The following is a 13,598-nucleotide window of genomic DNA, read 5'->3' on the forward strand; positions in this document are numbered from 1 at the left end:
TGTAACGAACACTCGGTGTCTGCCGTTCTGTCTCTGGATGTCGACTAACTCTACGTGGCCGCCGTGGACAACTTCGTTTCGAAACACACGGTACCGGTACGTGGTAATTCGTGTATTTTTGTTTATCAACATATCGTACTGGTGAAGCATCCGGCTTCTTGGTCGGTAGGTCTTGGGCTCAATACCCGGCTGGGACAGACCAAAGACCTGATTAGTAAAACTGATATCCATGTTCCCCAGTAATCAGCAAGTGACGATTTTTTCGATTAGAGAAATCATACCGCTTTTATCAACGAGAGTTGTAATTTTGATTATAATAATTTCTAACGTGGAAGCCTTGAATCCTGATTGATCACGCAACTGAACCCAACACACGCAGTTACATTTCATTTAAATGTGAATAAACTATTCAACAGTAGTTACAATACTTCGAAGCAATCTCATAAGGGTCAATGATATTTGTATGGTTGAAAAAACGATGGATAATTTATCTGTATGTAGTATAGAACTAGGGTTGTAATAACTCAAGGCATTTATTCAAATTTTTGTATTGACTCGACTTGTAGTAGAGTCATTGCGCTTGTGCATGACTCAAACCAAGTCCTGGAGTCCGACTCGAGTAACGATTTTCTAATGACTCGACTTCACTCGAGTCATTTTCTGGAAATACGGAATATTACTCGTCTCGAGTCAATCTGTGTATTTACTCGGCCTGGACTCGAGTCATTGAGCATGACTCGAACCAAGTCATGTGACTCGAGACTGAGACGGCCAAGGCCGAGACATTTCATCGTAATTTCGAAGAATAGCAAAGTAACCACTCTTGAGATTTCGTCTATTGGTACTGGTAATTGAAAATGCGAGTAGAAACTGATAGAAGTGAGGAAAATTGGTTTAATATTATAAATGCGAACAATTCGATATCACCAAACAGTTATAAATAGTGGGCTTAACAAGACTTTAACTGGAAGCTGATCAGTAGGTGCTGTTCAAAAATAACATTTTTCCTGAATCTTGCTGATTACTTGATTAAATCGTTAGGTTGCCTTAAAAAACGACGCACACCAAATATGAATTCATTCCAATATTCGCGGATTTCGTAGAGTTTGAAAATTTTGAATTTGTCTAAAAATGCTAAAATTTTTTTTTCAAATTCTCCTTCCAACCTTACGAAATTGTTGCGCTGTCTTCAAAACCGATGGAAAATGTAATAACAAGTGATTATATATTACCTTTGCTGTGGGAATTCCTTGCGAAGACAAAAAGACAATACTAAATGTTTAGTTGACTGTATTTACTTATCGCAATATCGATTCGATTAGCAACCGTTACGTCGTGACGCAGAAAGACCATAGTTGTTATATGCGTCACTAAATCGCTTTTAAATATAATAATAATAATAACCGATGGAAAACAAATTTGACTCAATTCCAAGCTGCAGAAGCCGAGTTATTCAAGTTTTTTGATGATAATTCTGGGATGATCCACCAATCAAGGATAATCCCAGAATTATCAAAGAAAAAGTGATATAACTCCACTTCTACGGCTTCGAATTGAGTCAAAAATTTGTTTTCCATCGGTTTTCGGAAAAAAATTTATTTTTTGCATTTTTAGGTAAATTCAAAATTTTCAAACTCTGCGAAATCCGCAATATTGGTTGAATGAATTCAAATTCGTGGGCGTCGTTTTTTAAGGCAACCTAACGATTTAATCAAGTAATCAGCAAGACTCCGGAAAAAGGTTATTTTTGAACAGCCCTAACGATCAGTCAACTCCTTTTCCGCAGACTCGGAAACAACACTCGTTTGTCGATTAACCAAAAGCAGCTTGCCACTGTGCAACGTCTGGCTGGCAAAATCAAGAGTGCTAATCTGTCTACCATGCTGGCTAAGAGAATCGGAGATATGCTTCCCATATCGGAACGTAAAGTGGCCGCGTACAACTGGTAAGTTTGACGATAAAATGGTGGGAAAAAAACTACTATCATTAATGAATTTTTCAACACAATATCCATTGTAGCAATGTATTTATTAAACTCGAAGACTTTTCGGGTGGCTCTTTTCAAGAGTTATCGGCACACTGAAGGGAGTTAAACGGATTTAAAAGCAAAACCAAAAAGGCAAAGTATGACGCAACAGTCAAAATCACAGACCATGTCCGTATACTTCGTAGTTTGTTATTGTTGCCATTGATACAATGCGAATTTTATGGTCTGTTATTTGATTGTTGCGGTCATACTTTGCCTTTTTGGTTTTGCTTTTAAATCTGTTTAACTCCCTTCAGTGTGCCGATAACTCTGAAAGAGGCACCCGAAAAGTCTTCGAGTTTAATAAATATACTGCTACAATGGATGTTGTGTTGAAAGCTATATTCAAGTTCAGTACCACGAACCAGCCATTAATGAATCGATAATTCTAGTATGAACTGAAGTTTATGCCGACTTGGAATTTGAGTCCATATTAAAGTTTCCGCGAATTCAGTAATTCTAATCGAAATTTAGTAAAAACTGTAACTATAATTCGAATTTTAATCTAATTCAGTAAAGCTGAGAAACTCTGGCTTGATTATTTATTGCAGATTGAATTCAGACATTAAATTCTGCTGATTTCCAAATTTCATGCGACTTTCTAACAAATTTCGGCTATTAACGAATTTGGTCGGGTTGAATTTAACGTTGGAAATGTAGTAACTATTATTATTATGAAATCGATGCATCAACATGATAGGAATTGATCCTAAAATGATTGTTACGCTGAATGTGAGCTGTGAATGTGGCGTTTGGTATATTTCGTCATGTTGAATTCGGCACTTGGTACGTCCGTATTAATGCAGGGGTCACCAACCTTTTTGCAACCAAGGCTACTTTTGGGTACTGATTGAAGCGACCGGCTACCATTTACTTCCGCCGTTTACCCGTATCAGACACAATTTCCGCTTTGATATTCGTAGCAATGGGCAGGTATCGCATAGCGGTAACGCTTCTAAGAGATTCTTTTAAATCAAAAGATCTCATTTCAACCAGCTAACCACTAAGACTTTTTAAGAAATCACGAATTACTCTGCACCGTGTTTAAGTAAATTATATAACAACTGTAAGCTCAGATTTTAAAATAAATCACGTCACACGTAGACTGGACATCGTGTTATCTGTTTCTAAACCAGTCAGTGGGAGGCCTGGCATTGCATGCTATCAACTAGTGCGCTGTACTCTGGTACGAAACTTGCACTGCAACTCTGAGTGTTCCAGATGTGCATTAGTGAGGAGGGTTCTGTGTTTGCTATTTGATGAATGTCGTGTCCGCAAAGGCTGATTCGCAACGATAAGTTGAACCAAATAGGCTTGCAACCTTCATAGCTGCTGCGCAATGCGAATTCACCACTGTACTTTCCGTGTCAACAAGGCACCAAAAGTTTGCTGCAGCCTTGTGGGCTTTGAGGTGGAGGTGATTTTGCAGTGGTACGATTTCAATCTCTAACTGTTCAGCACCCAGACGTGTCAGATTTCATTATACCTGACAGCAGCATCGATTACAGAAAGTTAGAAACTTGGTACTATAAATTGCGTTGAGTGTAAGAGAGACAAGCTGTGTCAAAGCTGCAATACACATTGGGCATACTGCATCTGCTAGAACGTCACCGCCATTTGCTACCGATAGTAATGTTGTTTACTACTTTGGCATTGTCCGAGACGTCCAGCTACCATAACGGAACCCCCACCATTTCAAGAGACCGTGGATGGCATGCCGTCATATCGCCAGTGTTGGGATCAAGTCACTACCTTCGAGTCAAGAGTCATTTCGAGTCATTGCCATTTTGACTCGAGTCAAGTCAAGTCAATCGATTTTCGACGGTGACTCGAGTCAAGTCAAGTCACTCGATTTTGGAGGTGACTCGAGTCAAGTCGAGTCAAGTCAAGTCAAGTCACATTTCAAGTCAAGTTGCCTTTTCGAATGCCTACGCCATTGCATTTGCTAGCTGTCTGAAATACTGATTAACTGGTCATTGATTTTGAACCGATGAACGAGTATGAAGTTAAATATACACGTAAGACGGCGCTGTATCGCTTACATATACGTAGAAATGCTAAACTACGCAATATAATGGCATAGCCTCAGTTTATAGTTACAAGCCAATATAGAGAATAAAGAAACGAATTGATAAGATACAATACATTATTCATTTACAAATGGATATGATACAATTTGAGCCTGCGCCAATGGTCGAGGACTATATAAACCAGTGGTCCCAAACTTTTGCGGTGTGAGGGCCAAATTTAGAATTTCAGAGTACGGTCGGGGCCGCACGAATACTACGGCTATGAAACGGACCCAAACAGTCATCATGGCTATTTCGGAGTAATTTTATTTCCCTGGCGATATTTCAAAACTGTACACTGTTTACCACTACTTATCTGCTGTATTGGGTGTCCGTTGAGTGAATCAGCTTTTCACGCCTAAACGCGCGAAGCGCGAGAAATTCTTTACTTTCATGACTGATTCGGTCAATATGATCGGGAATTGCATGTATTGCTATCAATTTTCATCCTGTCTCTGTTCACGTATCTGATTCACCGGTAGAGCTGAGTGCGGTGTGTTTGAAAAGGTATAGGCCCCTCAATAGTAATTAAACATCTCTGGGTATAGGCCGTTGGCAGGAACGTAACAGCACTTCGTCAGGACCCCGGGCTCCCATAGGGTGATAAACTGACCCCGCATCACGTTGTTCGCTTTTGCCACGAAATTAAAGTTGTACTGTTTAGTGAGACAGCGCGACGCGCGAATATTTCGATAATTCATGATAAAATCGGTGATAAGATATCATGAATTGCATGGTCGTCCTCTTTGCCCACGTAATCAGATTTACCGGTAGAGCTGAGTGAGAGATGTCTTTGAAACTGCCGTTACTCTATAATTTATGCTAATTCACGAAATAATTTTGGGCCCCCTTCGAGCTTGGCCCCCCTCAATTGGGGGGTTTGGGATGCGGCAGTTACGGCCGTGACTATAGGACTACCAATTATGCTGCTTTTATCCGGCTAAGCATCTCGGCGTATTCAACCGTGAGTCACGTGTTCCACATCTAGTTATCATAGGATTACATACGTCCTCTTTTAAGATGATTTGTCCTCTTTTTTGATTTTTTTTAAAGTGTCCTCGGAGGACACCCAAATGTCTTCTTTTTTGAGACTATGTCTTCTTTATTGAGGATTTTGGTTACATATAGGGCCAAATTCGACTGATATTAGGAGCTTTAGAACGCTTCGGCGACTATTTCGGGAGCTGGACCGGAAAGTTGACACCATTTTTGTCAGTCAACCACCTGTTAATGTGAAAGAAAAACTTTATTTTCCGGGAGTTGAGCCTCTTTTTCTTTTTAGTCAAGCGACCACGAAGTGGAAAAAATTTATTATTTTTTCAGGATTTTCCTCCGGTTTTGAAAGTTATCAATACCTATTTATATCTATAGCTACTGCTCGTTCAACTGAAAGTTAGGGCACTGCATTGAAACAGCAGTGACGTAACGTTAGCAGTCTATACTCACAACCTTCCTGCAATTCTATAATTAAAAACTACAGAGGCCAAGCCAAGCAAAAGTATATTATAAATATAAATTTTATTTTTTGTCATAAATCGATTTCTTAATATATTTTGGGGGCCGCACGAAGGCTATCTGAGGGCCGCATGCGGCCCTCGGGCCGCACTTGGGAATCACTGATATAAACTATCTTCGAATTTAATTTCAATTAGGAGGTTTGGTTCTGGTACAGAGAACAGTAATAGACATTTTTCTCTTAAAATACTTTACTATACTAGTTTACGACAGCGTAAGCTTCGATCACTTCGTAAGCGGTCAATTTATTTGTGAGAGAACAATAGAGGCTCAGTAAAACGCACGATCATTGAATGATTGGTCGCTCTCACGGGTTACACCAGCGTTTTCGCGAACAATCCGATTGCAAGATACAGTGATTTTTATCGACATCGATTGCTTGATGACTTGAAATTGACTCGTGAATTTTGCTTCGAGTCACGAGTCAATCCACATTTCTGATACGCCGAGTCAAGTCAAGTCAAGTCATTTTAACAAAGTGACTCGAGTCAAGTCAAGTCATACGAAAAAGGTGACTCGAGTCTGACTCGAGTCAAGTCATGACTCAAGTCATCCCAACACTGCATATCGCTTGTATGGGCAGTACGCCGTAGGCCTATTCTACGTCTTCGATATCTTGTTATTCTACTACATGTTGGTATATATTACCAATTGTAATTGGGGATATTTGATATCATCATTTTAGGTGTTTATACATATGTATTGTCATTTCTAAGTCACATGTTGTAGTGTGATTTAAACAACAATAGCTAAATCACTCAATTTAGCTCACTGGTGATAATCTGACGAATATTGGCAAACGCTGCTATTCGATCTATTTTTAGAATAGGCTCGCGGGCCACTCATCTGGTCCTCGCGGGCTACCTGGTTGGTGACCCCTGTATTAATGTATCCGTGTTAGAGTTGTAGGATTCAGAGCTAGTATAAGGGGCCGGAATTCAATGGTTACCTACTTTAGGTCCGCGGAATCTCTATGAACTGGTGCAAGACGCTGCCAAGCGCAAGCTAGTGACCGGCACCCACAGGAAGCTAGTCGAATTACGTGACGATGTGTCTATGCAGCTACTGTTGAAGGAACACGGCCTCTTGTCGAAGAGCTCGGCAATGCTCACTTTGTCGCCTACGGAACTTATTCGATTTCTGTTCCAGCACCCGAGTATAGCGAGATACTACCACCCAGATGACAACACCGATCCAGGTAAATGCAAAGTGCTGACTCGAGGGGTGGCCAACCAACCTTTTTGGCTGAAGGGCCGTTGTGGGGGCCACTTAAATGTTCACGACCTTTTTTAGCCGTCGGTAGGAGCAAGCCGGATTAGGGAACAGCGGATAATCCAAGAATTTTCATCGAAAAAACTGGAATAACTCCGCTTCTACGGCTTGGAATTGAGTCAAATTTGATTTGCATCGTTTTTGAAGACAGCCGACAATTTCATGGGGTTGTCAGAAAATTTGAAAAGAAATTTTATTTTGCGTTTTTGAGAAAATTCAAAATTTTCAAACTCTATGAAACCCGCAAACATTGGTTGGAAGGAATTCAAATTTGGTGAGCGTCGTTTTTAAGGCAACCTAACGATTTAATCACGTAGCCAGCAAGACTCATGAAAAAAAGGTTATTTTTGAACAGACCTAGTGCACATTCATGCTCCAGCTGCGTGAAGTTTTTCATAGTCAATGAATGTATCCGGTCGATAATGGTGCTACTTGCATATATTGCGGGCCGTCCTACATACCGGTGGGTTCATTAGATAAGAACAATGTTATTCGACGCTTAGACATATCAATATCAAAGAACTCAGCGAACATTTGTCCATCATTTTGTGCAAAGGTTTCATCGTCGACAATCTTGCTGCGAGCGTAGGCTTGTCGTTGCATGTTGAATGATACGTTCTCTTATGATTGGGAGTCGAAGTTGGAACAAAAGCATTCTAACTAAAACTCCAAATGCTATTACCAAGTGTCCGATATTCCAAATGCATCAAGAAAAAAATGTAACGAAATGCAACGAGAAATTCCTTTTGTTACTGATTGCGTTCCAGATATACTCGCCGCTACGTCTGCCAATGCCGAATATCACTCTCTGAACATTTTCAAAATGCACCTCAAACTGGTGATAGAATTCCTTCAGAATCCCGCAAAAGACGAGCCGTCCGCGGATCGGGACTTGGTAAACGAAAAATTATTTACAAAAAATGTTACAAAAAAATTTCACAAATTCGCCTTTTAGATTGAAAATTTACGGGAGCCCCGATGATAAAGTACATCTACTTTTTCCAAGTGCTGAGGTAATTTAGAAATAAGCAATGTATTTTGTAATGCTGCTGGGTCGTGTGAGCAAAGGAAATCCGTGCCAATACATTGATCGAACGCTAGTAATTAGGAGGCGTGACGCGAGACAACAAGAACAAACCCTTGATAAATTTGTACGTGGGTGAGATGTGGCGATCCTCATATGCTGTGTAGAAAGATTATATCTGATGCCGCGGTCGGAACTATCGGGTCTACGCTACTGTGATATCATACTGACATTGAACATGGACAGAATTGATTGAAATACATACCGACTGTGAACAGACTCGAGTAGCGTAATTGTTTTTGATTTGCGCTAATACTAAAACACAATAATCAGAAGATGTCTTGCACGCTCTTGATATCAAAAGTTTTGACGGCTCTACCTACTCCTACAGGTTGATAGGGAGTCAAATTTGATGTGCATAAATCCAAAGAATTTTAGAACAACCCTAACGGTATTATTACTCTCTTCTTGGAATCTCAGACGTAAAGTCCGCATCGCCGTCTACGTATCGGAACTGGAAACGATCGGCTTCCAGATCAAAGGCCCCAAGCTGGAGAAATGCCGGAAGGAGGAGCTGGTCAGGAGCATCTACGCGATACACAAGCTGCGGCAGGACCCGCGCGCCATCCGCATCGCGTCCGAAATATGCAGGGAGTACAACGCCTGGTGTCCCGGCACTTGGCAGATTCTGTTGCAGCAGCTGGCGGTGCTGAGACAGGTTTGTGAGATTTTGATCAAAGTGTTCAGCGCTGATTACTTTTTTGTGACCGACGCAAAATGGATGATGACACTACCAATAGGCACGATTTTTTTTTAAAAACTGAAAATGAAAGATTTATATACCTAAAAAACTGAATTTTGACCAAATTTTGACCTAACGTGTGCAAATTAGGTTTTTGCCACATAATGTTAGAATTGTGCTACTTATCTTCATTCTGGTTCGAACTGTCTGTCCTAACGAAGTAGTTCGGCCTGAAAAAACTTTTTTGCCTTAAAACACGAAAAAAAATTGATTTCAACGAAATCTGGCCCTAAGAAGAATTCCAGTAGTTACATCGCGTATCATGGTAGAAGTAATTAAAAGCTGTTGTAGCACAACGAAAGATACTTTCCTACATTTTCGGATAGAAAGTGTTTGTCCTAACTAAGTAGCTTGCAAGAATGGAGAAAGAGAACGTTCAACAGTAGCAGTTGTTGCTGACAACACTGAAGTTGTGCGTACATTGCTGGTGACACACCGTGTCGCTTCATTCTGACAATAATGTCTACATCACAATTTTCATAATGTGCTTCTTGTTATAAGAATCATGCAATGCTATAGCGATAGGCCTATAAAGTAGGCTACAAGCTGTAAAATGTGAAATGATAAGTTAACCGACAGTGCAGAATCTTCGAGACAAACGAAATGCAGGTTGTAAAAAAATTTTGACTTTGTTTACTACTTTGACATTTTTGACCTAATGCTACAATTTTGACCTAATTTTGACTTGTCGAAAAAAATCGACTCTACTGATGACGCTACAAAGACTTGCAAGATTTGAATATGTGTTGGTTATCGCATTACAGAGGCTATTTCATGCGGGCATTATGATAATGACCCTCGTAAATGCGATGTAAACTTTCTACTTCTAAAAATAAGGGTTGTAACCAAGTCGCAAGTCAATTTCATTTTCATAGTATGGACTCGAGTCAAGTAAAGTCGTTTCCAATCCCCCACCCAGTCAAGTCTGAGTCGTAATGTGGCGACTCGAGTCCAAGTGATTGTGTTCACTCTTCTGTTTCGAGATGAAACCGTTAAAAAATGACTTTTTACAGTCTGCTTGGTGATGTAGAATGCTAGGCGTTCATAATGTACTAATTTTCCTCGCTTGTTTATAGTTTCCGGTAGGATTCTCAAGTACCAGTACTGATAGACGAAATAGCAATGGTGGTGGTAGCTTTAGTATCCTCCAAAATTACAACGAAATGCCTGTCTTGGTAGTCCCAGTCTCGAGTCATATGACTTGGTCCGATTCATTGCAACCCTGCCACAACTACATACTTTTGACTTAAAAGGTAGAAATGGATGTAGTCCAAATGTATCAAGTTGAGAAGTCCTCGAGTAGATAAAAGTTACTTGTGTACCACGAACAACAGGAAGAAGTTCGTTACTTACGACCTGATTGCAGCCACGCTTGAAGTCTAATAATGGCAAAGAGAATGATCAAAATTGACCGGTAGCATTGATTTTATTATGCAGATCCGATATCTCAGAGACTTGCTGCCCGCCATTTGCTCTCATTCTGCGATTTCGTCTTTACCATGCTTGGCCACCGTCTGGCAGTCATGTGTCACCTCTCCTTTGGCAGCCACGAAGGCGCCATTGAAAGACGAAGAGGTATGTTGCTTGTGACCGGTAATGTAAGCTAATTCGTGAAATTTTTCTATGATCTAATCTGAATTGTAATCTAATTGCTTGTTTTCTTCAAATGTTACAGAACTGCATAGCGTGAAATGAGCTAAGCGTAGTGTACAGATATTTTCCGATTTCATACTTATGAGAGTGATCTATGATTTGATATGAATGGAACTTAATTTTTGGTGTATTTCATTTGCAAATTAAGTGATTCTAATTGTAATCAATTTGGAAAAAAATTGTTTCGCTATAATTCGAATACTGATCTAATTTGGACAAAACTGTGTAGCTATTATTCATTTTGTAATCGAATTTGGAAAAGCTGTAAACTTTCTAGTAGTCGGACTGTTCTTCTAACCAGACTAATGAACTCTCGCTGACTCTGTCTTTTGCCAGCTGATTGCAGTAACTGGTTTGATTTGGTAATTTTTCCTTTCCAATAAGTCCTTTGGTATTTATAAATGGGTACAGCGTGCTCATGGAATTACCTGTAGGGAATAATATCAATGCTGATGCTAAATTTAGCATAAAATCCTTGACAGGGAATTTAAACGTTGATTAGATTGAAGCGAACAAGCGTTTCTTACACTTTTTCAAATCATTTGCGATCGTTCTGGATTGGGATTCTGGGATTCGCATTGCTGAAACTATGACACAAAATCGCTATTATGTTGCTGGCAGCTTGCTGTTGGTTTTTTGTCATGAGCTATCCCCGATTATGACATTCATATCAACTGCTAATTCTATTTCTGCAGGAACGAATTGCGCTGGACTCGTACACCTTTCTCCTGGCCTGCCCCGTTCTCCTAGAATGGATATTACCTGCATCGTTAAGTCTTTTCGGGACGTTGGTTTACCCTTATTCGCGTTGGGTAAGTGAACTCCTGTGCACCCGATTGGTATCCTGGCAGACCCCAAAGTGTTCAGCGGGACTCAACTTTTTAGATATTAATATCGATGAGCTGTTATCAGTGATATAATTTCTATCAACTTTGTGTTGACAACTGCTTGTCAATTGTGAAACACAGTCATCATATCAATATTTTTTGCCAGCGTACTTATTGACTCTATTCGAGTAGAATGAAAATGGTTTGAAGCACTTCCAATCACTTCTTCAGCTATTCCTTCCAACTGGTGTGAAAGGCAATAACTCATAAAGAAACTAGAAAAACAGATTATTATCCTTGTAGAATGATGCTGTAAATAGGACTGTGACCACCCTTTATGGCCAGCATTGCTATTCAAGTATAAGTGAAAGTAACACTGGGAATTTTTACTAAGGTTTTTACTAAGGTTCTAGTTACCTCTGCTTATGACCATCGGTAACAGTTCGAGCTGAGTGTCCAATTTTTTGACTAGTGAAATTATTCATTCCTCGTTGCTATGCGTTATTTTATCAATGAGAATTGTGTACTTTCTCTCTGTAGAAGTATCGAAACTATCCCAGCATCCAAAACATGGAGCACACTAGGTGACGTACGTTGGGGTTAGTGATATTTCTGACCCTCAGTGTCGTCACGGAAGCACTATGAAACAGGTAGGGTCGAAATGTAGTAAATTATTGAACAACATTTTTGAACTTGCAATGTTATTTTCGCTGTTTTGTCGTTATAATGAGTATCACCCAGGGTTGTAACCAAGTCACAAGGCTCCGAGTCACAATTCAATCTCAGTCTTATAGATTTGACTCGAGTCATTTTCAATTCACCACCGAGTCAAGTCCAAGTCTGCGAGCAGAGAGGGTCGAGTCCAAGTCATGGTGTTATGACTCGAGTCCGAGTTCAAGTCATTCTTTTGACTGCTCAGTTTCCAGTTAAAGTCATGTTGAACCCACTTTTCATAACTCTATTTGGTGATATCGAATGGTTCGCATATATAATGTAATAATTTTCCTCACTTTTACCAGTTTCTGGTCGCATTTTCAAGTACCAGTACCAATAGACGAAATCCCAATACTGTGGTTACGTACTATTCGAAATTACAATGAAATGTCGGTCTTGGTCGTCTGAGTATCGAGTCCTGTGCAATGACTTGAGTCCAAGTTGAGTTGATAAACAGATTGACTCAGTCGAGTCATCTCCGTATTTTGAGAAAATGGCTCGAGTCATTACAACCCTGTAACCACCTCTCATGTTAACAGGTTGTCTGTTGATCCGGCTCTGTGAACGCCGATTGTTGGCGTTCACTGGTCAAGGACGAATACTGCCACTACACTCATCAGTTACCAGTGAATTCGGCACTTGGCAGCCCGAATCCTAGCCTGAATACATTAGTACATACATGCCAGGGGCAAACTTAAAATTCACATTTCGGCGTCAGTTTGGGATGCCGTAATTTACTGATTGCTGGTTTTAGATTCCGGAAGTGATGCGCGCGCACGAGACCTGAAGATATTCGCACGTTTTCTTTGTATAATGTGTTCCGTGTTTATTTCAATTATTTCAATATACATTATTTCGCAACTTCTCTCGAGTTACTGACAGTGCGCAGCAGTTGAGGTAGGACAGTCATAGCCAGAATAGTCACTGATGATATTCGAGTCGTTTTGATACAAGCAGAAATAATGGAGTATTTTCAATACCTGCCAATGCTGCTTGGCTCGACTCGAGTCTCAATTAATCATCGACTTGCGAGTCATTTTTTTTATTGACTCAACTTGCACTCGTGTTATTGTATGTTGCTTCATTCAGTTCTCATGTAAAATTGGCCCTGAAAATCATCTTCGAATGAACATGTTAAGAGCAAGTAAACTTGGGTAACGTATATTTAATGGTATGCCTCCAATATCACCCAAGAGTTTCAAAAAGTGAGATGAACACTTGGAATGGGATTGCTCGCTGACTTGAGTTGGACATGACCAAAGTCCAAACTCTCTCTCTCTATATATCACTTCCAGAGGTGGTCAAAGTAGCCAAGAAAACTACTCAAGTAGAAGTAAAAGTAGTGACGCAAAAATCTACTAAAGTACGAGTAGAAGTACTTTTTTTCATAAGCAACCCCTAAAACTACTTGAAGTAGAAGTAGAATTTGCAGGCTTTAAATCTACTCAAGTAAGTAAGTAGTTTTGGAAACGGTCATAATAGGTTCGCACGGACTTTCAAAAGCTGCAAATTGATCTATGCGGAAGATGCAGAGAACTTCATGTACGATGCATATTGATGCATCACAGATGGTATAAATTTCCGACAACATGAGCATTCGACTGCATCAGGAGATGCAAATGATAGTTTTGCTATGGAAATGAGATACTAATCTTTTGTTTACTCCCAAATCCCATTTTAGGTAATGTCATGGCAT

At 40.0% G+C, this 13,598-nt stretch overlaps 1 protein-coding gene across 1 annotated transcript; it reads left to right on the forward strand.

The window, feature by feature from the left end:
• The first annotated feature begins 10,138 nt into the window (after positions 1 to 10,138).
• Positions 10,139 to 11,377, forward strand: LOC145432755 (uncharacterized). The gene is made up of 2 exons (XM_080309579.1): positions 10,139 to 10,283; positions 11,057 to 11,377. Exons 1-2 carry the CDS (start codon positions 10,140 to 10,142, stop codon positions 11,279 to 11,281), a joined length of 369 nt encoding a protein of 122 aa, XP_080165705.1. The 5' UTR covers position 10,139; the 3' UTR covers positions 11,282 to 11,377.
• Positions 11,378 to 13,598: the final 2,221 nt, after the last annotated feature.

The sequence above is a fragment of the Botryllus schlosseri genome, unplaced genomic scaffold, assembly GCF_051294905.1.
Source record: "Botryllus schlosseri isolate E-star unplaced genomic scaffold, Bs_hap1 Bs137a, whole genome shotgun sequence".
Lineage (NCBI taxonomy): Eukaryota > Metazoa > Chordata > Ascidiacea > Stolidobranchia > Styelidae > Botryllus > Botryllus schlosseri.

What these genes read in the sequence shown, in the direction of transcription:
- LOC145432755 (XM_080309579.1), top strand. Translation starts at nt 10,140, where the DNA reads ATGCAGATCCGATATCTCAGAGACTTGCTGCCCGCCATTTGCTCTCAT. An exon ending in CGCCATTGAAAGACGAAGAG is followed by an intron (nt 10,284 to 11,056) that starts GTATGTTGCTTG and finishes CTATTTCTGCAG; the next exon opens with GAACGAATTGCGCTGGACTC.